The sequence below is a fragment of the Phocoena sinus genome, chromosome 14, assembly GCF_008692025.1.
Source record: "Phocoena sinus isolate mPhoSin1 chromosome 14, mPhoSin1.pri, whole genome shotgun sequence".
Taxonomy (NCBI): domain Eukaryota; kingdom Metazoa; phylum Chordata; class Mammalia; order Artiodactyla; family Phocoenidae; genus Phocoena; species Phocoena sinus.
The window spans coordinates 86,647,579-86,675,148 of record NC_045776.1 but is presented as its reverse complement, the minus strand read 5'-3'; the positions used below and the strand labels follow the sequence as shown (position 1 = coordinate 86,675,148).

Sequence of the window (27,570 nt, the reverse complement as noted above, 5' to 3'; positions counted from 1 at the left end):
GGGGAGGGGGAGGAGGGGAGGGGAGGGGGAGGAGGAGGGGAGGGGAGGGGGAGGAGGGGAGGGGAAGAGGAGGGGAGGGGAGGGGGAGGAGGAGGGGAGGGGAGGGGGAGGGGAAGGGAGAGAAAGGGAGGGGGAGGAGGGGGAGGGGAGGGGGAGGGAGGGGAGGAGGAGGGGAGGGGAGGGGAGGAGGAGGGGAGGAGGAGGGGAGGGGGAGGGGAGGAGGAGGGGAGGGGGAGGAGGGGGAGGGGAGGGGAGGAGAAGGAGGGGGCGGAGGAGGGGGAGGGGAAGGGAGAGAAAGGGAGGGGGAGGAGGGGGAGGGGAGGGGGAGGGAGGGGAGGAGGAGGGGAGGGGAGGGGAGGAGGAGGGGAGGGGAGGGGTGGAGGAGGAGGGGAGGGGCGGGGGAGGAGGGGAGGGGCGGGGAGGAGACAGAATACACTGATTGGCCTGCTAGGCTGCAGCCACATCCCCCTGGCGGGGGCCAGAGGAGCTAGGGAAAGAGGTCAACCCTGCCTGAACCAAGAGATCAATACCAGGAGGAGGGAAGAATTGATTCTTGGAGGCCCCAAGCAACAGAGGTCCACTAGACCTCTGTCTTAACAGATGCTGCCTGACCTGGGCAGTGTCTTTGTCCCTCCAGCCCAGAAACACTGAGACCAGTCTCTCTTGGGGAGGTGAAGCCCGTGGCCTGTCACCCGTGTGCCTCTGGTGGCGTTAGATGGACTGACAAGTCTGCACCGCCCACATCAGGCAAATAAACAGGCATCAGGTACAAAGAGAGTTTTGTTCAGAGACTTGGTCACCTTGGAGAAACCCATGCGTAAGGAATCGTGTACAAGGGACTTGTAGAAAGTCAAAAGGGAGCATGCGAAGCATTAGACCAGGACATATTCCTGGAGTCTGGGTACTCAGCAGGGAGGAGTGAACTGGTACTTAGGTGAGGGGCAGCTTTTATATTCCTTCCCTTGGAAGTCCACCCCTTTGAGTTCTTATGGCACCTGGGAGAGGGCAGGGCTTCAGGAATGAAGGCTTGGGTCCTGCGTGCCGTTGGAAGATGGTTTCAGCAATGACCCTTTCCTTAACCACAGGGGTTTCTGAGGTTGAGTTGGGAGCATGGAGTTCAGCGTGATTACTGACGCTACTGAGGGAAAGTGGGTGCAGGGAAGGACTCGCCCAAGGACTGGCCGAGTGTGATCGTGAACAGTCCAGGTGCTGTCACGACTGTCCAGCTCAGATACGGCAAGAGAACCACTTCGAGGAGTGAGCAGCTCTTCTGATGGGGACCGTGATGGTGCTGGGAAGGACTGACAGCACATAAGGCATCAGATGTTGAGGGAGCAGCTAACATCTGCCTGCTGCCTGGTCCTTTCTACATTTATTATCACAAAACACCTTACCTTGAGTTAAACACTCGCTTCCCTCGTGTACTGGTTTGTAGGGCTATACTGGTCACCCAGAGCCTTACTGTATTAATTAGCTATTGCTACATAATTGAGTGGCTTACCCCAAAACCAGCTGGCTTAAAAGAAAACCCTGTCATCGCACAGTTCCTCTGGATCGGGAATCCAGGCCAGGCTTAGCTGGATCTCTCGCAAGCTACAGTCCAGTTGTCAGCGGGAGCTGTAGTCTCATTACAAGGCTCTGCTGGGGAAGGACCTACATCCAAGCTCATGTTGTTCTTGGGAGGTCTTAGCTCCTCACTGGCTCTTGGCCAGAGGGTGCTGCTTCCAGCTGTAAGGTGTCTCCGTAGGGCCGCACACAGCACGGCAGCTGACTTCACCAGGGCAGGCAAGAGAGAAGAACCTGGGGCTTCCCTGGTGGCGCAGTGGTTGAGAATCCGCCTGCCAATGCAGGAGACACGGGTTCGAGCCCTGGTCTGGGAAGATCCCACATGCCGCGGAGCAACTGGCCCCGTGAGCCACAACTACTGAGCCTGCGCTCTAGAGCCTGTGCTCCGCAACAAGAGAGGCCGCGCTAGTGAGAGGCCCGCGCACCGCGATGAAGAGTGGCCCCTGCTCGCCGCAACTATAGAGAGCCCTCGCACAGAAACGAAGAGCCAACACAGCCATAGATAAATAAATTAATAAATAAATAAAATTTAATAAAGAAAGTATACAAGTAATAGAAAAGGGAAGCAAGATTAATTTTTAAAAAAAAGAGAGAAGAACCAAGGAAAGAGGGCTGAACACAAGTCATAGTTCCTTAAAACCTAATCTTGAAGGTGACATCCCATAACTTTTGCTGTAATTTTTTTTTTTTCTTTGGCCACACGGCGCGGCACGTGGGATCTTAGCTCCCCGACTAGGGATTGAACCCGTGCCTCCTGCATCGGAAGTCTTAACCACTGGACCGCCAGGGAAGTCCCGCTGCAATCTTTCATTGGAAGAAACTTTTACTAGGTCCAGCCCACACCCAAAGGGAAGGAGATCTCACAAAGTGAATACCAGGAGATGGGGCTCATAGGGGACACCTTAGAACTCTGCTGACCACACCAGCCCATTCTGACTGGTCAGCGCTCAGGCCACAGCAGGGCTCCGATATTCTGAGCACCAAACCCCCGGCCCAGGCTGTGAACTCCCCGAAGGCAGGCCTCATGCCCACTCACCTCTGCAGCCCCTGCCATGCTTCACCCCCAGCCCCCAACCGTTGACCCGACAAATCAGCATCTGTTCAATCGAACTGACCCCTTGACAGGCCAGCTCGGGACAGTGAGGAAGAGGAAGAAGATGAGAAGAAAGGCCGGGGCTGCACTCTCCAGTACCAGCACGCCATGGTGCGGGTCTTGACTCAGTTTGTGGCTGAAGTGGCTGAGCCCGGGGGGCAGCTGGCCCACCTGCTGGGCTCCGATTGGCAGGTGGACATCACGGAGCTGGTAAATGACTTCATGCAGGTGGAGGAGCCCCGGATTGCCAAGCTGCAAGGGGGACAAGTCCTGATTGGCCAGGAGCTCGGGATGACCGCCATTCAGGTAAGACCCCCAGGGCAAGGCCTCTCTGTGTTCCTGTCACGTCTCTACCCAGACGAGAACTCGGCCATTTGTTGTCACTTAGAGCGATATCTATTTTTATTTTTTTATTGACGTACAGTCGACGTACAATGTTGGGTTCGTTTCAGGTGTACAGAAAAGTGATGCAGCTATACATATGTATACATCTATTCTTTTCAGATTCTTTTCCATTATAGGTTATTACAAGATATTGAATAGAGTTCCCTGTGCTGTACAGTAGGTCCTTGTCGTTTATCAATTTTATATACAGTAGCGTGTATATGCTAGTCCCAAACTCCTAATTTATCCCCCCCCCTTTCCCTTTTGGTAACCGTGTTTGTTTTCTATGTCCATGGGTCTATTTCTGTTTCGTAAATAAGTGCACTTTATCATTTTCTTAGATTCCACATATAAGTGACAGCACGTGGTATTTGTCTTTCTCTGTCTGGCTTACTTCACTTAGTGTGATAATATCTAGGTCCATTTCTGTTGCTGCAGATAGCACTATTTCATTCTTTTTTTGATGGCTGAGTAATCTTCCATTGTATATCTGTACCATATCTTCTTTATTATTCAACTGTAGATGGACATTCAGGTTGCTTCCATGTCTTGGCTATTGTAAATAGTGCTGCTATGAACATTGGGGTGCATGTATCGAATTAGAGTTTGGTCTAGATGTATGCCCAGGAGTGGTATCCCTGGATCATATGGTAGCTCTATTCGACAGTATCCATTTTCAGAGTGAGTAGACTGAAAGAAGCTGTCAAATAAACAACAGAAGAGGTATAATGATGGACTGGCTTCTCAGGATGGGTCATGTTTGAAACTCCAAGACATTATTTGTCTCTGAGACATGGTGGATGTTACTATCTTGGGACAAAAGCTCTAAAAATAAAGCTACTATATGATCCAGCAATCCGACTCCTGGGCCTATATCTGGAAAAGACAAAAACTCAAATTCAAGAAGATACATGCACCCCAATGTTCACTGCAGCACCATTTACAACAGCTGAGACATGGAAGCGACCTGAATGTCCATCGATGGATGAATGGATGAAGAAGATGTGGTACATGTACACAGTGGAATACTACTCAGCCATAAAAAAGAATGAAATACTTTGCAGCAACATGGATGGACCTAGAGATTGTCATACTAAGTGAAGCACGTCAGACAGAGAAAGACAAATACCATGTGATAGCACTTATATGTAGAATCTTAAAAAATGATGCAAAGGAACTGTTACAAAACAGAAACAGCCTCACAGACATAGAAATCAAACTTATGGCTGCTAAAGGGGGAAAGGTCTGGGGAGGGATAAACTAGGAGTTTGAAATTAGCATATACACACTACCAGCAAGGACCTACTGTAGAGCACAGGGAACTCTACTCAGTACTCTGTAATAACCTATATGGGAAAAGAAGCTGGAAAAGAACAGATACACGTACATGTATAGCTGACTCACATTGCTGTACACCTGACACTAACACAACATTGTAAATCAACCATACCCCAATATAAAATAAAAGTTTTGTAATTGAAAAATATTTTTTTAAAAAGCTCTTGGGGTGGGCTAAGCTCATCAGAACCCTGGGTGTGGCCAGCAGCTTCTCACGTGGTCACTCCACCTCACTGACCATGGTCACCGAAAAGCTTCCCATCCCACCATCATGCTCCGCCGTCTCCACCAGGGCCCAGCCTGCCACGTGATGAAACCTGGAGCATTTCAGAAAGGTACTGAAGGAAGCAACACAGTTACTCTGATTCCACTGGTCTTGTAAGCACCTGCTGCTAGGAATGGATGGGGGTGAACCAGTATGCAACATGGGAGCTTTGAAACAAACACTTTCACAAGACACAGTTCTGGGAGGTCACTTGGGAGTCACTTACCTCCTGTCTGAGAGCAAATATTGTTCCTCAGTGACTGCCCCATTTTTAGAAGAGGTGATCATCCTATTAGCCAAACAGTCAGGTTTACTCTATTGGATTGTAGAAGGTTTCCAACATTCTGGGAAATGGGCTGATATTTAAGAGAGATCATTTTTGAACCCATTATTATCAAATGATTGAATTAACCCTGAGACGTCTCATTACAATAGAATATTGCAGCTATCAGTTGGAGAATACATTATAAAATTTTCAGACAGTCTATCAGAAACAAAATGTTTTTATTTGTACAGTCAAGAAAATGTAATTTTGCTGTTAACTCTGTACTGTTTTATTAAAAATGTTTTATAACTTTGCTTTTAAATTTTCACATGAAACCATTTGCAGATGACGTACTTAATTTAATAAAATACTTTAGCCACTGGAGAAAAAGAAAAATAAAAGAGATCATTTTATTCAAGGGGGAAAGTAAATTACTTTGAACTGGGACTCAGGAGTCACATGCTCCAGTGCTCTCTAAAAGCTGCGAAGGTACCCTCTGTGAGGAAAGCAGCCAGGGCGTCAGGTGAAAGAAGATGACTGAGTTGGGCCCTAAGCGTTAGGAGGACAATAGGGAGTGGTGAGGAGTGTGGCAAAGGGAGGCTGATACTCACCTCCAAAAGGTGCCAAGAGGAAGTGGGAGCCCAGTGTGGAGAGATGCTGCAACTTTTCCAGAATAGCTAGAAATCTATCTTTCATACGAAATCATCCGTCTTTTAAGGATGGCTGTTCATCCCATTTTGAAGTATTACGTCAAACAAAACACATCCGCCCCATAGACAAGCACTTGTAATCTTCACAGTTGACTTTTGCCTGAAAGATCTAAATTAAAGTTGGTCCATGGGCTAAAGTGATGCTGATATCTGGAAACTGGAACCGAGACGACAACTTGACACTAACCACTCAAAATGATCATTTAAATACAAAGACGCAATGAAACACTGTTCAGAAATCAGGTATTTCTGTGAAAATCAGTGAGTGCGAATGAGCCAGCTTCCCATGCGTGAAACATGAAAATTGTCCTAGTGGGGCATCTGCTCCTGAGACCCTTCGTTTTTCCCTCTTATTTATGGCCACTGAGTCCTCCTGAGTTATAAATTCATTTGGCCACTTTCTTCTGGGGACGCATGTTTCATACCCAGCGCCATTCAAGGTGTCCCAACCAGATTTAGAAACTGAAGAAGGTATTTGAATAGAAATATGGGGCTTTGATAAAGGAGTTTAATGAATCCAGGGAAAGCTATCTTGAGATACATCTTCATAAATATCACCAACAACTTGAAAAGAGAAATACGTCAAAAAAGCTGGGGAAGGGAGAATGAAACCTGTTTCACCCAGAAGGTTAAGGATTCGTAGAGGGGAGTCTATGTCAGCACTCTGTAACTTGGATGAGGGGCGGGGGGAGCAGAGGTGCTTCCACAGACAATCTTGCGAAGCAGGATTTCCTCCTCAGGGTCTAAAGTGAACAGAAGCTTCATTCCCCAGGGCATCACAGGTGTCCAGAGACAAATGAGACTTTGGGACGTCGGCGTCAAGGGTAGGACTCGCAGCTGAGTTTATCAGAGGACGGAAGCTGATATTCCAAAATGCAACCGAGTGTCACTGCTCCGTGTTCCCCGAAGTGTGGAGTGCGAGCTCCCGGTGACACACAGGATGCTTTAGGTGGTACATGGACCGACCGTCTCTTCTTTGAGTGTAACTGGTCATTGGCAATCACGTGTAGAAGAGAGAAATATAGAAATATATAGCTAGGATATCGAAAACCGTTTTTCTAGGACGCTATGAAGCTTTTTAAAACAAATTATTTACATAAAATGATTTTAAACAAAATATGCACTAAGTAATAGTAGAAATGATCCATGCTGTAGAAGAATCGTAAAGTTAGTGCTGAAATGAATGAAAATGTTAATTCTTCCTCTCAGGGTCTGAGGGCAGTGCATGGTAGGCAATGGAGTTTATTTGTTGCTGTGGGTGGGATGCCAGGTCCTACCCCATCCACTCCTTGATACCATCTTGCTGTTACTTAAAAAATGCGCTATATTTTCACAAGCAAGCTTTATCTTTTAGAAGAAGGCATGAGTGGGAAAGACCCGTTTTTGCTTCTCTGGCTCTGTCTGTCCCTATCCACCCCCTGCACGGAGCATCGTTTACACCATTGGGGGGATTTCTGGAACCACAGAGAGCTTTTCCTTCCTATGTCGGTTCTGCCTTTCAGATCCTGTCGCCTCTGTCGGATGCCATCTTGGCCGAGAAGACCATCACCGTGCTGGACGAGAAGGTGACGATCACAGACCTCGGGGTCCAGCTGGTGGCAGGGCTGTCCCTCTCCCTGCAGCTCAGCCCTGGGAGCAACAGAGCCATCTTCGCCACCGCGGTGGCTCAAGAACTTCTGCAAAGGCCCAAACAGGTGTGGGGTGGGGATGGGGTACCGTGGGAAGGGGTCATATGTCAGGGGGGTCACACAGCAGGCGGGTCACACCAGGTGAGGTCACTCATCAGGTGAGGTCACACACCAGGTGAGGTCACACACCAGGTGGGGTCATATATCCAGGGGGGTTACACATGGGTGGGTGGGTCACACACCAGGTGAGGTCACACATCAGGTGAGGTCACACCCAGGTGAGGTCACACACCAGGTGAGGTCACACCCAGGTGAGGTCACACACCAGGTGAGGTCACACCCAGGTGAGGTCAAACACCAGGTGAGGTCACACACCAGGTGCGGTTACACAGCAGGTGGGGCTCACACCAGCGGGGGACTCCCACGTCTCTTGGGGTCACGTGGTGGGGTTGCCTCACATGTCAGTGGGGTCGTTCACTGGGTGGGCTTCCGCCTTGAGCAGGTCACACTTCAGGTAAGGTCGCACAGTGGGGTGAGGTCACGCGTTCGATCAGGTTGCCTGTGTGGTGGAATCACTAATTGGGGTGGAGGGGTCCCGCAAAAGAGTGGGCTCGCACATCGGGCGCTCCGCAGTCTGGAGAGGCGTTGTGAAGGGGCAACTGTGCAGCCTCAGGCGTCCCAGTCCCCCCGACGGAGATGCCAGACGCCAAGGTTGCCAGGAGTGATGGATTATAGGGCACCAGGAGCCAGAGAGGCTGGACGCAGTCTCCTCGCGCCCCATCCGCGTCATGACCTGTGCTGCTTCTCCACCCCCGCCGCCAGACGGTCCTGGCTCTGGACCCCGCTGACCTCCCAGAGCAGTGGGGTGAAAGCGAGGGCGGGCACAGACTCCAAGGAGGGGTCCACAGCCTTCCGCTAAGTCCCTGCTCAAAAAAATGGGCTAACGGGTCTGGGGGTCGGAAGGAGATTGGAGGAGATGCTTCCACATTTGTCATTTAGCTTAGAGCAGAAGTAACAAGCCGGTGGTGACATCAGTCATGGCCTTCTTTCTCTTTATTGGAAACCAGCGTGCGCTAATGGTGTGTTGTGCGTATGTGTATGTTTGTGTTACGTATGTGTTGTGTGTAGTGTGTGTTGTGTATGTGTACGTGTTGTGGTGTGTATCATGTGGTGCGTGTTTGTGTGTTGATACGATGGTTTCCAAACAAAGAGGACTGTTGGAAGGGCACTTGGAAACGTCATCTGATCTCCTCCCTCATCTGAGATGGAGAAACTTTATTTCTTAGAAGGAAACTGGATGGAGACTTTGGTGAGCCTTGTTTAATGCCCAAGGACGGTGGTCTCAGGCTCCTGATTCTGTGCGCCCCATGAGGCAGGACTGTCCTCCTGTGGGGATGCTAGAAGGCCTCCAGCCCACATAGGGGGTTTTCGGGCAGCTTTCCTTATTGGTCAGGAGCGCTTCCTGGAAGCTCTCCCCTCGGCAGGTACATGGCCATCTCTTGCACCTGCTGAGGCTGTGACTATGTTTGGGCAGGAAGGTGGGCTAAGCTGTACCTGCCCCTGGACACACAGAGCCTTACCATTTTCCCAGCCCGTACCCATCACTGAAGGCTCCCCTGCCAGGTGTTAGCTAATCCCTTGTCCTTTCACTGTGGTCTTTGTGTGCAGGGGTTTGGATTAGAAAGCACTTGAAAGTGGATGATCTCAATAACGGATACGAATTCTTGCCAAAGACAAACCTCCCTTTTCTCAGGGCATGATGCCAGCCAGGTTGCAAGTTACAGATAGCAAAGGAGAAATAACCCGAGGCTTCTTCCTGTCTTCCTGGGGCGATCAAATCAGGTGACTGCCAGTTAGGAGTTAAGGAAGCGATAAGACACAGTTAGAATAGGGCCACAGAGCTAATCCATTTCCGACATGCAGAGCTAGGCACGTGACCCTGAGGTTTGCTCCATGCTTGCTTTGAATGGAGCTTAGTCCCTGCCTGCAACTTGGCTCTGACATTTCAGTTTCAAGAAATCCAATGTGCATTTGAATTTCCTGCTGCAATTTCACAGCCAATCCGAAGGCCCAGGTAAACCGAGGTCACATCCAGTGGCTTGTGCCCTGTGTCCTGGAGGCATTTTCCACTTAGCAGCCACCCCAAGCCGATGGCTAACAAGGTCGGTATTTACTGGCTGTGCTGAAGGAGAAGCAGAGACCACCAGTCATATGTGAGAAGCTCCCTTCTCAGTTCAAGGACCAGACACCACCAGGTAAACTTAACTTCTGTCGTGGTCAGTGGCTCTTTGGTTGCAAGTAAGAGAAATCCCCTCAAGCAAGTTTAAATAACACAGGATTTATTACAAGGATAGTGGGACCCTCTTAGACCCCAGCTATAAGAACTTGGGGAGACTGGGGGGTCGACAGTCTCTCTCACGTCCATCGTCTCATTAAATAAATGCTGTGCCCAGACATTTGCTTACACCTGGTCCATCGTGGGGCTCCACAGTGGGGCTTCATTCTCCAGTCTTACATGAGCTCCGACACATCTTCCCACCACTAAGTGCTTCACTCCCATCTTAATGTTAGTTAATTTATTTATTTGGGCTGTGTTGGGTCTTCGTTTCTGTGCGAGGGCTCTCTCTAGTTGCGGCGAGCGGGGGCCGCTCTTCATCGCGGTGCGCGGGCCTCTCGCTGTTGTGGCCTCTCCCGTTGCGGAGCACAGGCTCCGGACGCGCAGGCTCGGCGGCCATGGCTCACGGGCCCAGCTGCTCCGCGGCATGTGGGATCTTCCCAGACCGGGGCTCGAACCCGTGTCCCCTGCATCGGCAGGCGGACTCTCAACCACTGCGCCACCAGGGAAGCCTCTCCCATCTTGCTTATTTCAAACTGGAGGGGGAGATGCCGGCTGGCTCAGAGCTGCAGAGATGAATGGCTCTGACAGCAGCCATCCTATGGGTCCAATCAGCTGTGGCCAGGTGGGCAGGCACACAAGCCTCTTAGGGCTGTGCATCCTTCTAGGTTTGGGGTGGAGCAGCTTCTCCGGGAGCTAGGAGGAGGGAGGAGGGAGGAGGGAGCAATGGGCCTCCCAGTTTGCTGTCAAGGCCAATGACATCGTCACTGAAACTGAAGGCTTAGAGGTTATCTTGTCTATTACAGTCTCCCTGGACAGACCAGTCCCAAGGAAAGCTGGTCTAAAGCAACAAAGTAAAAAGACAAGGGATTGAGATGGACACAAGTCTTGACCCTGGCTACTTTTGGGTCTCCCAGTTTCCCCCAACTGGTTGGGTTGGAGAGTGGAAGGGAAGACAAAGATTCTCCCAACAGAAAGCTTCCTAACCCCTCCCAACCCCAACCCCAACCCCAACCCTAACCCTTCCCAACCCCAACTCTAACCCGACCCCTAACCCTCTCTCTGGCTGGTTGGTTTTACTCTTCACCTCCAAGCCAAGACTGTCCACAAGCCAATACAAACCCATCCTTAGATGTTGATGTAGCAGGACCAACACAACCAAAGCCTGCAGCCCCTCTGGGGCACCCTTGTCTAGGTCAGGGGTTTTAACCTGTGTTGTGAGTAACGCACGGCGACTCGGTGTTAAAGCAACTTAAAAATAACGTAATAAATATTTGTCGTTTAAACGTGTAACATTTGTAAATGAGCCCACTAACCGGTAAATCTCCGTTGGTATGTAGTTGATAACTCTGCAGAAGTAGATCTTGCACTGCAGAAAGAAGCCATCTTTCTTTCAACACCTCAGGAAAGAAAGTAGATCTTATTAGGGAGGGTTATTCCTGGTCCTGTTTCATCATTGTCATTTTGCTGTTGTAGTTTTCTTTGGCTTCTACATCTTTACAAGAATTCATTTTCTTTCATACCCTCACTACTTCTTGCCTCTTATTTCTACACTGCATACAAGGTTTCCCTTTGTTCTTGGAGTATTATCTTTGTGACAGAGTGTCTGTTTTTACTAAGACTTTGTATTCAGTGAGCTTTGGGACCCGTTTTGATGAACTTACTTTTTTGCTTCAACAGGAAGCAGCCATCAGTTGCTGGGTCCAATTCAGTGATGGCTCTGTCACCCCCTTGGATATTTACGACACGAAAGACTTCTCTCTGATGGCCACATCACTGGATGAGAAGGTGGTCTCTATCCACCAAGACCCCAAATTCAAGTGGCCTATAATCACCGCTGAAGCCGAGGGACAGGGTGCCCTGGTGAAGGTCGAAATGGTTATTTGTGAGTCATGCCAGAAATCCAAACGGAAGAGCGTGTTGGCTGTGGGGACAGCCAACATCAGAGTTAAATTTGGCCCAAACGATGCCAATCCCAACACCAGCGACAGCAGACACACGGGGGCAGGAGGTCACCTGGATAATAATGTCAGCGACAGAAGACCCAAGAAACCCTCCCAAGAATGGGGGCGTCAAGAGGGACGGTACTACGGCAGTTCTTCCGTGGGCCTCATGGAAGGAAGGGGCTCCACCACGGAAAGGTCCACCTTCCAGAAGAGCCGTGGCCAGGAAAGCCTTCTGGATGATGACAGCCATTTGCAGACCATCTCCATTGACCTCACCAGCTTCCCCGCCCAGGTGGACCTGCCCAGAAGCTATGGGGAGATGGGTGAGGATGACCTCACGCAGGCCTCCAAAGGGCTGAGCGACTTGGAAATTGGGATGTACGCCCTGTTGGGTGTCTTCTGCCTGGCCATTCTGGTCTTCCTAATAAACTGTGTGACCTTTGCGTTAAAGTACAGGCACAAGCAGGTTCCCTTCGAAGAACAAGAAGGTATGAGTCACTACCATGACTGGGTCGGGTTGAGCCACCGGGCCGAATTGTTGGAGAATCACATCAACTTGGCTTCCTCCCAGGATGAGCAGATCACCGCCATCGACAGGGGCATGGATTTCGAAGAGAGTAAGTATCTCCTCAGCACAAACTCCCAAAACAGCATCAATGGACAACTGTTCGCATCTTCAGGACCCACACTCATGGATGGGAAGGATCAGAAAAGTGAGCCCCCGACGTCCCCTACCTCAAAAAGGAAAAGAGTGGAATTCACCACTTTCACCACCGTCTCTACGGATGACAGATGCCCCGCCGTGAACTCCATAGCGACCAGCAGTGAGGATGCCGTGAAATGGGTCTGCCAGGATCTGGACCCTGGGGGATGCCAAGAGTCACGCGGCTACATGGAAGGATTACATGAAGATGTGTAAGCCGGGCCTTCACAGACATTGGTTCTCACTCACCTTTCGGCCTTTAACTTGGGGATGTGGGGCAACCGTGTGCCCGGTGGGGAAATAAAAAGACGGGACAAGATCAGGGTGACGCTATCCACAGAGCCACAGACAATGACCCTGGCTCCCCCGGGACGGCCCCGAGTTGGAATTGATGTCCACATTCCAGGGTCCAATGTTTCTGTCAGTGTTTGTTAAGGGGTTTATCATGCACGGCAAGATTCTTACATTGGAAGAAAGATGAGTTCTGAATCACTGAACTTCAGAGAACCTCCAGGAGAGAACAGTCCCTCTCTTGCCATCTCACTTTCTTTCATCAAAGCCACACAGCTGCCGTATTCAGTGTTGTGGACCACAGGAGAAAAATGAGACTCAGGTTGGGCTCAAGGGGATGGATGGGAGGAAGCGTGTCATTGGACCTCGGGCAGCACATCTGGCTGTGAGCATATGAGCAGAGGTGGAGTCTAGCGCCACCTAGAGTCAGATCTTGGGAAGCAAGAGTTTCGAGTTTCAAGTTATTATCTCCCAAAGGCTGGGGCAAAGCAAGGCAATCGCTGACACGGATTGAAAGGGAACAGGAGGGTAAATAGGCCACCAGTACCTTTGTAACTAGATGCCAAGAACAACCACCCAAACAAACAAAAACGCTCTGAGCCATTCAGAGCGTCCCTTTACTAGTAAACTAGGGAGCCTGGGTATAGACTGTCAACTGGGTTCGAAGGACCAGAATTTTTTTTTTTTTTTTTTTAGCAAATTCACTATGTTCACGTTTGTACTCCTCCCCCACCACGCCCCACATCGCCACCTTTCCAAAAGTCATTGGTCACTCGGCAGTGGAGAGCAGTGTCACCATTCCCTCTCTTCCACTGTGGCGTCTGTGTCAACCACCAAGTGACATTCTATGCTGAAGCCCCACTGGGCAAACTTCACACGTGTCCTTCTTTGAAGAGGCTGGTCTTGGAGGGTCAGCAGCGCTCACAAGGAATTCAACACCTCCTTCCCCTTGCTTTTCCGGAAAGCAGGGTTCTTCTGTGATGTGTCTGTGGACAGTCCCATCCAGTCTGCTGCTCAAGGTTGATGAGATAAATCTGGGTGTCCACACGGAGGGTACAGCGCGGAGAGAGTTGGGACTCGGGGTGTGCGATGAGGTGGGTTGGGCAGGAAGCCTGGCCCATTCACACACAGGGGGCGGTGGGGGGGGGCGGGGGAGGCTTCTTCTCCACCTTGGAGGGATGGAGGGACCTGAGGTAACCACCTATGGGGCAGAGAGCTGGGTTATTCGAGTGTTGGGTTCTAAGGTCAGTTTCTCTTTCTCTATGTGCCTCTCTGTCCCTGTGTCTTTCTGAACCTATCTATCTCTCTCCTTCCTCTGTCTCTCTCTCTCTCTCTCTCTCTCTCTCTCTCTCTCTCTCTCTCTCTCTCTCTCTCAGTCTCTATGCATATAATTGAATTCTCCTGAGATCAAGTGTATAAATTCCACCAGTTCACCCTCTCGACCTCAGCACTCTCCCCCGAACTAAGGTGCTGTCCGTTTGCTCTAAGACTGAGATTCCAGCAGCCATCAGCTACCTGCTCCTGTCCCCCACTTGACTTACATTGTCTGGCTGGGTGATTAAACTGTCACCCCTTTTCAAGGATAATCCTTTGCTTTCAGTAGCCCCCCCCCTCATTTCTTTCGTTCTTTCCCGCGTGATGTTCCGTTTCATAATGCTGCCGCTGCCCCCTCTCAAATCCGTCTGCGTGCAGAATGTATTGTACATAGTAAGAATGTAATATATATTTATAAACTTACCGGCTGTAAATACAAAATTTGCCTTCCACGGCTTTATGGCTGTTCTTTGTCTTTCTACACACTGACCCCCTCCCGGCGGCTGGCATCCATGGCAAATGGCTCTCCAAAGCTGAGCTTTGGGGAAATGAAAAAGCAGATTGAAGGATCCCGGCAAAAATCCGATTACAGTCTTATGCAGTGTAATGCCTCTCTCTGCACCGAGGCGATGTTGACACGTGATGACAAAGTACATTGTGTACTAAGCATCTCCTTCAGGACCTGAAAGGGTTTGAAAATCAATCACATGTGCAGTTCTCTGCTAAAAGCCTGCTGACTGATGGCAGTAAGTGAGAACCACGGCAGGCAAGCGTGTGGTCCAGCCTCCCTTTGGGCTGGAGCAAAAAGGGCTCTGTCCTGTCTTTGGATCTCACACGTACATTCAGAGGTCAATTTCCTGAGGCACGTGTGTGCCCGTGGTGACTCTGGGCTGGGGTGTTTTTAAAAAGGTTGAGTTTTAGATTCCTCTAACAATCAAACGCCGTCCCGAGACGATTCCCCAGAAAAAGAAGTTGCGTGAAATCCTTGTCTTTGTGCAAACAGTGTCAAGTGATGGATCATTGACTTCTTCACTTGGTATTTATTGAGCACCTCCTGTGTGCTAGGAACTAGTGCAAATACAGGAGGTAAGCGGTAAATATAACAGACCCAGGCCGATGCTCAAAGGCCTTACCTCTAGCCGGGGCTGGGGGGATTAACAGCAAACGAAATAATTTTCAGATGGTCATAAATGGTATGAAGGATAATAAAACAGGTTACAGAATAGACAAAAGACTGAGTCAACATTTAAGACTTTGGCCACTTCACCTAAAAAATCTGGATCTCTGCCTTCTCTTGAAAATTCAGACACTCTGGGAAAATGGGGCTTACAATCCAGCGTGGCCCTTATTGGACATGGTGAATTTGCTGCTGCTGTCTCCAGGCAGACGTCCCTGCAGGCCTCTTCACACCCAGTCTCCCCAGCCCGGAGGGCAAACTTTCATTTGCCGTCTATGTCACCGTTTCTCCTCTAATAGGGAAATACTTCTCCCCAGCCATGTCTCTAACCCCCAAGTGCAGAAAACAAAAATAGATGGAGGGAGCTGTGTGTTCTCAAGACAGAATCAGGAGAAGTGTATTGTTATATGAAAGAGAGAGCGTACCCCTGTGCGTCTCCTGGGAAGAGAGGGAACATCGCCTAAAGAACACAGCTTACGGTGATCACACCGCCCTCTGTGCGCCCAGAGCCCGAGAAAGAAATGCTATGAACGTCTTAACGAACTGACTTTTCAACAGGGTGTCTTTGGGGTGTGAATAAAATAAGTGATGCTGCTGGGTTCCTCCTAGCCTGACCTGCTTGCTTATTTCCACCTCCCGCGCCAAGCCCCGGCCCCCCTCCCTGAGACAGTGAGTTCAGGTCCTGTTGCCTAAGACCAGACCCCTAAGCGCATGGAACCCGGGATCATCAGCGCCCCCCAGTGGAGGCCGTGGCTTCCTGCGGCTTTTGGTGCCCCAGACTTGAGAAATCCATTACCAGCTGCCGTAACAAAGTCCCGCAAGCTGGGGGGCTTGAGCAGCAGAAATGTGCTCTCCCACAGTCTGGAGGCCGGAAGTCTGAGATCAGGTGTCGACAGCGCCGGTTCCTTCTGAGGCTCTAAGGGACACTCTGGTGCAGCCCCTCTCCGGCTCCCGGGGGCGGCCAGCCACCCCTGGTGTCTCTTGTCCTGCAGCCGCTTCACCCCGTCTCTGTCTCCGTGTTCACGTGGTGTTTTCCCCAGGATGCGCCCGTGTGCGTGCCCAGATTTCCCCTTTTTAGATGAACAGCAGGCAAGTGGGAGTAGAACCCACCCTGTTCCATGAAGACCTCATCATAACTAACTGCATCCCCAAAGACCCTATTTCCAAACAAGGTCACATCTAGTTACTGGGGGGTCAGGACTTCAAACCCTGAATTTGGGGGACACAATTAAGGCCATAACACCGGCCTCTGGCCAGAGGTCTAGGGCAGCTACCCTTGTGTGCAGACCCAGGGCAGCTGACTGCTCTACGGACCCACCCGGGCACTGGGCTTCCAGGAACGTGTCTTATCTAGAAAAGCCTCACCACCTCCTCAGTTTCACACCCACTTTACAAATGAGGCTGTGCTAGCACACCCTGGGAGAGCAAGAGAATGGTTTGTCTGTTTCCCTCTGGGGAAGCTCAGAACTGTGAGTTAACTACCCCGTGTGTCATTTTCCAAGATGCAGTCATCGGCTCAGGTCCTCCAGCCCAGGGATCAGGGATGACCTGAGGGGTGATGACGAAGAGGATGCTGTGGCCAGAGATCCGGATGCAAGTTTGACCCCTGACTGGCCCCAGAAGCCTTCCTGTTAAGTTCTCTACCATACATTTTGCCTACATCTGGCCCCAGCTGACGTGTGTATCACATGATGGGGGGGAGGAGGGGGGTAGTGCTAATCTGTGAATCTAGCCTCCTGCACATAGGAGGATTGAAGAGTGCTAAGGCTACGTGTCTCGGGGCTTCCCTGGTGGTGCAGTGGTTGAGAATCCGCCTGCCAATGCAGGGGACACGGGTTCGATCCCTGGTCCAGGACGATCCCACATGCCGCGGAGCAACGAAGCCCGTGTGCCACAACTACTGAGCCTGCGCTCTAGAGCCCGCGAGCCACAACTACTGAGCCCACACTCCACAACTACTGAGCCCGTGTGCCACAACTACTGAAGCCCGCGCACCTAGAGCCCGTGCTATGCAACAAGAGAAGCCACCGCTATGGGAAGCCCGCGCACCACAACAGAGAGTAGCACCCGCTCGCCACAACTAAAGAAAACCCACGTGCAGCAACAAAGACCCAACGCAGCCATAAATAAATAAATAGATAGATAGATTTTTTTTAAAACGCTACATGTCTTTTGGGAGGTATATCACAAACTACGGGGCTTAAAACAACAGGAACATATTCTCTCCCCGTTCTGGAGGCCGGAAGTCCAAAATCAAGGAGTTAATAGAATTGGTTCCTCCCTTGGCTGTGAAGGACAGAATCTGTCCCACGCTCCTTCCCTGCCTTCTGTTGGTCGCTGGCAACCTTTGGAATCCCTTGTCTCTTTCCAAAGACCCTCCTTCCAAATAAGGCCACAGTCACAGGTTCTGAGGGTTAGGATTTCAACACATCTTTTGAGGGAGACAATTCTACCCACTCCAGGGAGGAAGTAGTCCCCTTAGGAGGGGAAAAGTCCTATCCTGATGTCTGCATTGCAAGTGATTTTAAAAATTGTTTTTTAACTGGACTTAAGGAAAAGTAATAGGGGAGGCGGACGGAATTTATTGCTCCATAGGACTGAACAAGCGGAGGTGAAGCTGGCTTCAGGAATGGTTGGACCCAGGGTCCTATCTCCTCCCCTCTCTTACTCCGGGCTTAGTATTTGCCTGTTTGACTTGAGGCTCAGGTCATCCATACAGTGGCCTCTGGAAGCCCTATCCTTGGCAGCTTCACAGCAAAGAATCTCAGAGTAAAGACAGTAAGTGTCCTGACACTTACACATAAAGTCCCTCAATTGACCCCTATTGGCTGACTGGAATCACAAGCTGAATGAACATAAGTCAAGTCTGTCACCTGCAAGATGTAATGTTCAGGCCTCCATCACAGACATCTCTCTCCAGCTGGAGCCTGGGGGAGAGATTAGTGCCTTGCTGTTTCAGCAGCCAATCAACTTATATATATTTTTTCTAGGTTTTTGTTTTGTTCTGTTTTCTTTCTAATCGAGGTGTGGAAAAGTTCTAGGTTCAGTTGAAGTTTCTGATGAAGAAACACAACTGAGATTTCTTTCAGTGATAAAATCTACATATTTGTATTTCAAACAATGTAGCTAAAACGATGTAAATGCCTCCTTTTTTCCTTCTTTGGCTTAATGGATATCTTTTATTCAGTATGAAACCATTATACTCTATGGTCCACGTGTTAAGAATAAATGTACATTAAATCTCGGGTAAAAAACAAAAAAGTAGGGACTCAGAGTGAGAAAGGACAAACTTCAAAGGGAGAATCAAGATATTTTTGCCGTAAAAATGAATGTTGGTCCCGCAAAGCAATCGATCCCCTACTGGCTTTTCCTGGCTTCCTCACTTCTCCCGCCCACAATTCCATTCCCATGAGCTTTGCTTTCTGGACATTCAGGAAGACCCTGGAACCACATGTACAGGACCCCAGAAAATTGAGGTTCATGCTGAAGAAGAGGTAGCAAATCTCTTCACAAACCAGCTGTGTGGGTCCACCCTGGAAACCCACCCACCACTCTCTGGCTGGATCCCCATAAAAGAGTCCCATGGGCCAGCAGACCCTGTGTCCCCTCCTCTTTCCAGGACACCCAGACTTCGAATTTCTCACGGTGGTTTTTCCCTGATGTTCAATCTAGTCCGATCTGCCAGTTACGCTAATGCATGCATGCTAATGCATGCATGACTCAAAGCATGATGACCGACGTTTGTTTCATAAGTTTAAAAGCTTCTGTCTTGCTCTCCTTTGCTCCCCCTGCCTCCAGAGCATTTCATGGCACTTAAATGAATCTACTAAGTAGACAGTCAGTGTTTGCTAAATGAAAATTAACAGGGTGACCTTTTAAAAACATAATTCAAATCATGTCACTCCCCAGCTTAAAACCCTCCAACAGATGCCCATAAATCCTAGAGTGAAACCTGGACTTTGTACCGTGGCCGACAGGTCCAGCGCGATGCAGCGCCGCCCGTCACCCCACCCTCATTGCCCACTGCAGCCCCTCTTGCTTCACCAACTCCAGCCCCACTGGTTTCCTTCTGTCTATTCTTCTAACGAAAGACGCTTATCCCCACCTCGGAGATTTTGCCCTTTTTGCCTCTCCATTCTGGAACTCTGTTCTCCCGTATTGTCACAGGCTTGACCCCTCCTTACCATTCAGGTCTCAGCTCATATGTCACATCCTCAGTGAGGCTTTCTCTGCCCACCTTAGAGTAGCCTCACACCCCCTCCCGTTCAAGTCCCCCTTCTCTTGTCATCGCATTTTACAGACTTTGTAGACAACTCTGGCGTTGTCCTTTCCAAGTATTGCCTTTCTTGTTTGTTGTGTGTCTTCCCTAGCAGAATGTAAGTTCCAGAAGAGTAAGGATCTAGTCCTACCTGTCCTCTGCTGTGTACTCCATGACTAGAGCCATGCCTAGCAAGAGTCAGCAATCAGTAAACATTTGTCTGGAGGGATGGAGGGATGGAGGGGTGGATGGATGGATGGATGGATGGATGGATGGATGGATGGATGGATGATAGACGCTTGAATGGATGAACAAATATTTGGATGGATGGATGGCTGTTTTAGATGGATGGATGGATGGATGATTAGATACTTGAATGGATGGACAAATGTTTGGATGGATAGATGGATGGATGAATGTTTGAGTGAGTGGATGGATGGACAGACAGACAATGAATGGTTTACGGAGCATGAGTGACGAGGGCATAGTCTGATAAATTAAGCTGGCCACCTAGTGGAAACCAGGAAACTGAACAATAATTTAGGAAACTACTGTAACGTAGTTATGCTGCCTCATAGATGTGACACCAGGCTCTTCCCCTGGGCCAGTAGACAAGTCTTCAGATTCGATCACTTCAGGGGTGACAAATATAGATTGATGCAACTCCTGCCCTCACGAGGGGCACAGGAGGTAATACGTCTTCTCATCTCCTTCTATACAGACCTTGCTGGCTTACTGTCTGTGAGTGTAGCATGGTAAGAATTAAATATCCCCCCTCTTCCCAGATCAACCTGTGTGGACGTCTTCACTTTAGTCAGAATCCTGCCAGCTGTGCTCCAATCAGTACCTCTAAAGTCTACTGACAAATAGACATTTCTCTGGCTCTTTCATATCCCCAGGGAAGGGAGGGGTTTCCCTTCTTTGTCTAGAGCCCCCAAATGCTTGGGCGTGTTTTAACACATGGAAGTTGTGGTAGAGACAGTTGTTCTCGGTACATTTCCCAGCCAGCCTTGCAGTTCAGTTGGGTCCACGTGACTAGTTCTGGCAACGAGTGAACCGGGATGACAGGTCACTCCCAGGAGGGGCGGTCAGAAGCAAGTGTGAGCGAGCGTCCCATGCTCTCTCTTATCCTGCCTGCGTGACCGGGAAGACGTATGTTTTTTGTTTGGGGTTTTTTTTTTTTAATTAGAATATAGTTGATTTACAATGTTAATTTCTGCTGTACGGCAAAGTGATCCAGTTATACGTACATATATACATTCATCTTTTATAGTCTTTTCCATTATGGTTTATCCCAGGATACTGAATATATAGTTCTGTGTGCTTTACAGTAGGACCTTGTTGTTTATCCATCCTAAATGTAATAGTTTGCATCTACCAACCCCAAACTCCCACTCTATCCATCCCCACCGCCCTCCCCCACCTTGGAAACCACAAGTCTGTTCTCTACGTCCATGAATCTGTTTCTGTTTCATAGATAGGTTTATTTCTGTCATATCTTATTTTATCGTTTTTTTATTAGTTATTCTGTCATATTTTAGATTCCACATATAAGTGATCTCATACGGTATTTGGGGAAGACACACGTTGGCATGTAGCACCACCAGTTGGAGGGAGCCTGGGATGGTCCCTGGGTGGCTGCAGGACGCTCGCGGCTCTGGAGAGGATCGGACCCTCCCAGACTCTTCTTGATGAGAAACAGACCTTGATTCTGTTTCACTAACTGCTATATTGGCTTCTTTACAGCAGTACCTACTCCCACCTGATGAATACAGTAGTCGTCCAGTAGAAGCTGCTTGGTTTATGGAGTGGCTGGAGTCCTGAGAGCCAACCTGCCTGTAAAGATGGGAACACAGAGGGAGGGGCCCCTGGATTCATGCCCGACTGGGTAATTTTTCCCCTTTACGGACTGCATGACTCGGTTGCCAATGTCAGCTTGGCCCGAAGGAGCAGAACAAGCACAGCATCTTGAGAGGGAAGAGGTCTCTTGAGGTCTAATTGGGATTCTTACTACCAGCTTGAATGATTGGGGACTTTCTTGCCAGTGCCTCATAGCTGGTGTGAGCCAATTAGGCAGCCGAGAACGGACCGTCTCTGCTTTGCTCTTTGCTATGTCGCCCAGGAGCCCGACGATCCCCAAAGGCCTCTGTGCTGGCTGGGCCTCCCAGCTCCACTGGCGGCCCTGCTCCCAATCTACCCTTTGAAGCACGCGTGTCGACACACAGATGCTGGCGCTATAGTTCCAAGGAGGCAAGTTCCGCTCAGCCGTGCTTCCTGGCTCCCGTCCCGGCTCCCCTGACCCACCAAGCAGCTTAAGGTCAGGAAACGGCAGGACTGAATGTGGTTCCAACGGCCACTCCTGTGAGTGGCAGGTGTGGGCAGAAATCTGGGCTTGGACCTCAGTGTGGCCTCAGCTGCTGGGAAGAAAGCTGACCTTGCCTGAAGTCCTCAGTGTTCACTTGTTGGTGTTTTGTTTGGTTTGGGTTGGAGACTTTAGGATTATCTATATAAGTTACCAAGTCATCTGCAAATAGTGACAGTGTTACCTCTTCCCTTGCAATATGGATACCATTTATATCTGTTTTTTTTTAACATCTTTATTGGAGTATAACTGCTTTACAATGGTGTGTTAGTTTCTGCTTTATAACAAAGTGAATCGGTTATTCATATGCATATATCCCCATATCACCTCCCTCTTGCGTCTCCCTCCCTCCCACCCTCCCTATCCCACCCCTCTAGGTGGTCACAAAGCACCGAGCTGATCTCCCTGTGCTATGCGGCTGCTTCCCACTAGCTATCTATTTTACTTTTGGCAGTGTATATCTGTCCATGCCACTCTCTCACTTTGTCCCAGCTTACCCTTCCCCTTCCCCACATCCTCAAGTCCATTCTCTAGTAGGTCTGCGTCTTTATTCCTGTCTTGCCCTAGGTTCTTCATGATCTTTTTTTTTTTTTTAGATTCCATATATATGTGTTAACATACGTATTTGTTTTTCTCTTTCTGACTTACTTCACTCTGTATGACAGACTCTAGGTCCATCTACCTCACTACAAATAACTCAATTTTGTTTCTTTTTATGGCTGAGGAATATTCCATTGTATATATGTGCCACATCTTCTTTATCCATTCATCTGTCGATGGACACTTAGGTTGCTTCCATGTCCTGGCTATTGTAAACAGAGCTGCAATGAACATTGTGGTACATGACTCTTTTTGAATTATGGTTTTCTCAGGGTATATGTCCAGTAGTGGGATTGCCGGGTCGTATGGTAGTTCTATTCGTAGTTTTTTAAAGAACCTCCATACTGTTCTCCATAGTGGCTGCATCAATTTACATTCCCACCAACAGTGCAAGAGGGTTCCCTTTTCTCCACACCCTCTCTAGCATTTATTGTTTCTAGATTTTTTGATGATGGCCATTCTGACCGGTGTGAGGTGATACCTCATTGTAGTTTTGATTTGCATTTCTCTAATGATTAATGATGTTGAGCATCCTTTCATGTGTTTGTTGGCAATCTGTATATCTTCTTTGGAGAAATGTCTATTTAGGTCTTCTGCCCATTTTTGGATTGGGTTGTTTGTTTTTTTGATATTGAGCTGCGTGAGCTGCTTGTAAGTTTCTGAGGCTCCTGAGGTCAGAGATGGGCAAAGAACGCTCTCCTTAAACAACAGCCCTGGCTCGCACCACTGGATCCGGGATGCTCTGCATTACTGAGCCATTCAACCAGAGATCTGATTTAATGCAGCCCTTGGCTCAGTGCGCCCGGCAGAGGGATCCTCGGGAGAAGCACTCAGTGGAATGCTGTCGGGAAGACCAATGCTGAATGCTGGGGAGGGGTGATGAGTAGAGGTTGGGTGCAGAGGGTGGCCGCTGGTCCCAGACACTGGTGCCTCCGATGATGAATCAGCCTCTAGGAGCAGGTTTCAAGGAGATCCGTTCTTGTATGGAGCCTGTGTGGGGTTATTTAGGTACCTCGCCAAGCGCTCCCCCCACAAAGAAAGATTCTCTCTCCAAAGTACACTAGGCGATTTATCCCACAACTGGACCTGCACATTTGCACCAAGACAGATGTAGGCCTAAGGATATTTCTTGCAGAGCTCTTTTTGATGACAGAACCCTGGAAACAATCTAAATGTCCATTAACAGGGAACTGGCTACAGAGTCCATGGGGCTCCTCTGGGTCTCTGGGCTATAACCAGCTCTCAGGCCCCAAGGGGTCAGTACAGGCTTCCAAGGCCTTTTCTCAACCCATAAGTGTCTCCAAGCTTCTGGGACAGTATACTCTACTGGTGTGAGGCATTGACTGCAAAAAAAGAGGCTCCAATTCTTTTCCCTGTGGGTCACACCATCTGCAACATGACTCTGAAGTGCCTCCTGTTAAGAGGTAGAGTGTATTTCCCCACCCTTTGGATGTGAGCTACTCTTGTCACCTGCTTTAGCCCACAAAGTATGGTGGAAGTGACACTGTGCCTTTTCCACACCTAGGTCTCAAGAGACCTGCTCCACCTCACTCTTTGCAGCTCGCTGCCTCCCTGTCAACAAGCCTGGGGTAGCCTGCCAGATAATGAGTCATGTAGGGCATTAAAGGAAATCCAGTCGTCCTGTCAAGTCCCCAGACACGCGAGAGTCCAGCCAAAGTCAGCAAAATCGATCTAACAGTCGACTCACCAACTGACGTAGGAACATCAGTAAGCCCAAGGAAGATCAGAAGAAATGTCCAGCCAATGCACAGACGCGGGAACTAAAGAAATATTTATTAATTTAAGCAATTGGATTTCTGTGCTTGGATGTTACGCGGCAATGGCCAACTGATACACGTTGGTAAGGCCGTGATGGTTCTTTAGTCTCCAGAGTCAGTGTGGCTTCCCGTTTCCACATAGGATTCTATAGTTTCCATGGTTATAGGGGGTCCGTGGGATCTTCCTTGGACATACGAAGTCACCACAGGATCCCAGGAACCCCCTTCTATCATCATCGAAATAGGTGTCTCTGGGGAAGACGTTGGCCACAGTGCCACCACAGCCATCAAGGGGATGTTGTCACTGTGGGTGGCTCTGGAAAAGTCAATCTGGGTGTTGGCTGAGCTGCCCACCCCCCTGTTCACCAGCATGATGTCAACTCTAGAAGGACTGCCCACACCGTGTCTCACACCAGGGATAGCTCTATGCCGTGAAGTTTATGTAAAGCATACTGAAAGGAATGAAGGACGTCTTTATATAATATGGAACACTCTGTGTTCTATCATTAAGTCAAACATGCAGATATAGGGACTAGGGCTAGGTCACGCTTCATCAAAATCTATTATTACTGGAGCAATACATAAGAAACCAGTAACTAAACCCACACTTATATGGTCAATTAATCTACGTCAAAGGAGGCAAGAATATACAGTGGAAAAAGGACAACCTCTTTAATAAATGGTGTTGGGGGAAATGGATAGCTATATGCAAAAGAATCAAACTGGACTACTTCTTCACACCGTACACAAAAATAAACACTATATATACACAATGGAACATTACTCAGCCATAAAAAAGAATGAAATATTGCCATTTGTGAAAACGTGGATGAATCTAGAGGGTATTATGCCAGAGAAAGACAAATACCACGATCTCACTTATATGTGGAATCTAAAAAGCAAAACAAAAAACAGATGCATAGAAACAGAGAAAAAAGAGGTGGTTGCCAGAGGGGAGAGTGTGGGGGGCAAAACAGGTGAAGGGGATTAAGAGGTACAAACCTGTATTCATATATTAAATAAGTCATGGGGGTGTAATATACAGCATAAGGAATACGGTCAATAATATTGTAATAACTTTGTATGGGGACAGAGGGTTACTAGACGTATTGTGGTGATCATTTCATAATTATGCACATATCAAATCATTGTACAGTACACCTGAAACTATATTTCAATTAAAAAATAAAAACAATAATAAATCTTAAAAACTAAGAAACTAGTAACTCTGTTTGACTCTGGAAAGAATCAGAGGACAAAAGGTGGAGTGGGAAGGATATTTGTTTTGTCTTCTTGACTTATTATTTATGCTAGAGAAGCAGTACAGCATGGTGGCTTAAGGCCTGGACTTGTGGCCAGAATGCCTGGGCTCAAATTCTGAGTTCCTTGGTACTTGCCCAAGATTGCACATCTCATAAGTAGCAGACCCAGGATATGAAATAAGACAGGCTACCTCCAGAGCCTGCATTCTTAATCCCGTTCCATAGATACATGTGGCATGTATGTACGCACATACACACAGTAACTCAAGGTGACAATCCCAACTTACATCTGTGTATGTCTGCTACAGATAAGACTCACTTTAGGGGACTTCCCTGGCGGTCCAGTGGTTAAGACTTCACCTTCCATTGCAGGGAGTGTGGGTTTGATCCCTTATCGGGGAGCTAAGATCCCACATGCCTCACGGCCAAAAAACCAAAAAGACATAAAACATAAACAATATTGTAACAAATTCAATAAAGACTTTAAAAATGGTCCACATCAAAAAAAATCGTTAAAAAAAAAGACTCACTTTAATTCCTTCATTTTCTACTTTTGTTTTCAAGGCACTCAGCTGTCCCAGTGAGACCAAAACTTCTCAGTGATTCAGTTGAATTCACCTTAGCTGAGCACAACGCATGTTCCTTGTGATTTATATCTGCAGATGAAATGTCCTGTGTGAAACTTTATCATATTAATTGCAGCTTCCCAATCTGTTAACTGGGCTGCGCTGGCAATCATGCATTTATGACACCAAGGCTGAGCCCAGAACTCACTCAACTTGGTCATTACCACAAGGTAATGATAAGTAGACCTGTCCATGGTGCTTATCAACCCAGCGGAGAATAAAGAATAAAAATAGGTGCTCATCTAGATGCAAGACCTGGACGGTAACTGGGAGACATTGAGAGTAACTGGGTTGTATTTCCAAATCTGCAAGATCAGAGGGAGGTTGGCCAAGCCAGAAAAGCTATACCTGGAGAAAAGGTAGCCGGGTAAAGCTTAAGTAATCCCGTGAAGAACAGAGGCTGAAGCTTGGGGTGGGAGCGGCAAGGAGTAACTTGATGCATAAATCTTACACAAGTTCCGAATTCTGCAGTCAACACAAAGGGTAGATCGTTATTAACGGATTCCAGAGGTCTGGGCTGGGTGATAATCAGCGAAGGCTCCTCTTTCCCCAAGAGAGATGCTGGCAGTGGTCTGTCAGCATTGTAGGAAGCCCCAAGGAAAGCGTACCAAGCCTCCTGCATCCCCAGCTGTGCTGCTGTGAAATTACCCCCAAACCACCTTTCCTGATTTCAGAGATGATTCTGAGTAACCAGAGCTCCTAACTCTCACATGCCATTTGGAGTAAAATTCTAGGCATTTTTGCTGTGCTGTCTGTCCACTGACGGTATGAAAATGACAAAGTAACACGTGTGCAATGCCTTCATGTGTCTACATAATGATGTCCTTGGATAGAGGAATATTAATTCTACAGGGTTTGAGAGGGACAGGTACAGGAAGCTTAGCCGGGATCTATACAGAAGGCACACGGCTGACAGATAATTGCCCAGAGCAGCAAATACCACCTCCCTTATATCCAGATTAATAATATTTCTAGCCTACTGTGCTATCTAAGTGATGTGATACCACTGGCAATAGTGATGGGAAATTGCTCTCAGGTAGCTTGTTTGGAGAGGATGCAGAGAGAACACACAGGAGCATCAAAATAAACCTTGTCCACCAAAGAAGTCACTATTCTTGTGACCACAGTAAGAGGCTTTCCCGACCTGCCTCATTGTTTGGCATTATCTTGGGTGTGGGCAGTTTTACCGTTCAAGAGAGGCAATGGAATATCCTTAACAGGCAAGAACTAGACCCAGACTCCCTGGGTTCAACTTCTGGCCCTTCCACTTTTTACTTTGATGCACTTAAGTAATTGATCATCTCTCACCTTTCATTTTCTAATCTGTAAAATGGAAATAATAGTGAACTCCCTTAAAATATAATTGTGAGCACTGAGCTAATAGGTACAAACTACTTAGAACCATTTCTGACACAGCAAGAGTTTAATGAGTGTTTGGCATACTGTCTTCTTATCTTCAGCCCCAGGGTGTTTAAAAAATACCTCACCTCTCTTTCCCTGTGGCAAAAAAAAATGGCATTTTCTTCTAAGAAGCTTATTTAAGATGGTCAGTTTTCTTGGTGGCAAGCAACGGAAATTGACCCATTATTGGAAAGATACAAGAGACAGGGATAAAATCCTGGGAAATGAGCAGGGACCAAGGGGACTGCAGAGACCCAGATATTGGAAA

At 48.5% G+C, this 27,570-nt stretch overlaps 2 protein-coding genes and 1 long non-coding RNA gene across 4 annotated transcripts in view; 1 reads left to right on the top strand and 2 right to left on the bottom strand.

Annotated features, from left to right (window-relative positions):
* TMEM132D (transmembrane protein 132D) overlaps positions 1-13,186 on the top strand; it is a 643,197-nt gene extending 630,011 nt beyond the window's left edge. Inside the window, exons 7-9 of the mRNA XM_032653976.1 lie at positions 2,692-2,965; positions 7,124-7,315; positions 11,265-13,186. Of these exons, the coding sequence (XP_032509867.1) occupies positions 2,692-2,965; positions 7,124-7,315; positions 11,265-12,449 (1,651 nt within the window). The 3' untranslated portion in view covers positions 12,450-13,186. The remainder of the gene's footprint in view (positions 1-2,691; positions 2,966-7,123; positions 7,316-11,264) is intronic.
* Positions 1,177-12,170, bottom strand: LOC116764951. The gene is made up of 6 exons (XR_004353094.1): positions 12,033-12,170; positions 11,249-11,444; positions 10,901-10,984; positions 5,523-7,808; positions 4,873-5,002; positions 1,177-1,301 (listed from the first exon to the last, which is right to left on the bottom strand). It is a non-coding gene; the product is annotated as an uncharacterized LOC116764951 (long non-coding RNA).
* A 420-nt stretch (positions 13,187-13,606) lies between the features above and the next one.
* The window catches only part of GLT1D1 (glycosyltransferase 1 domain containing 1), a 157,526-nt gene continuing 143,562 nt past the window's right edge, over positions 13,607-27,570 (bottom strand). Inside the window, exons 13-14 of one of the 2 annotated variants that reach the window (XR_004353093.1) lie at positions 14,263-14,376; positions 13,607-13,725 (exon numbers count right to left, since the gene is read on the bottom strand). Coding sequence is in view for 1 of the 2 variants with exons in the window: in XM_032653985.1 (XP_032509876.1) it covers positions 14,425-14,520 (96 nt within the window). In the remaining variant the exon portion in view is untranslated. Of the gene's footprint in view, positions 13,726-14,262; positions 14,377-14,403; positions 14,521-27,570 lie in introns of those variants that run through there. The other variant, XM_032653985.1, reaches the window with a different exon arrangement.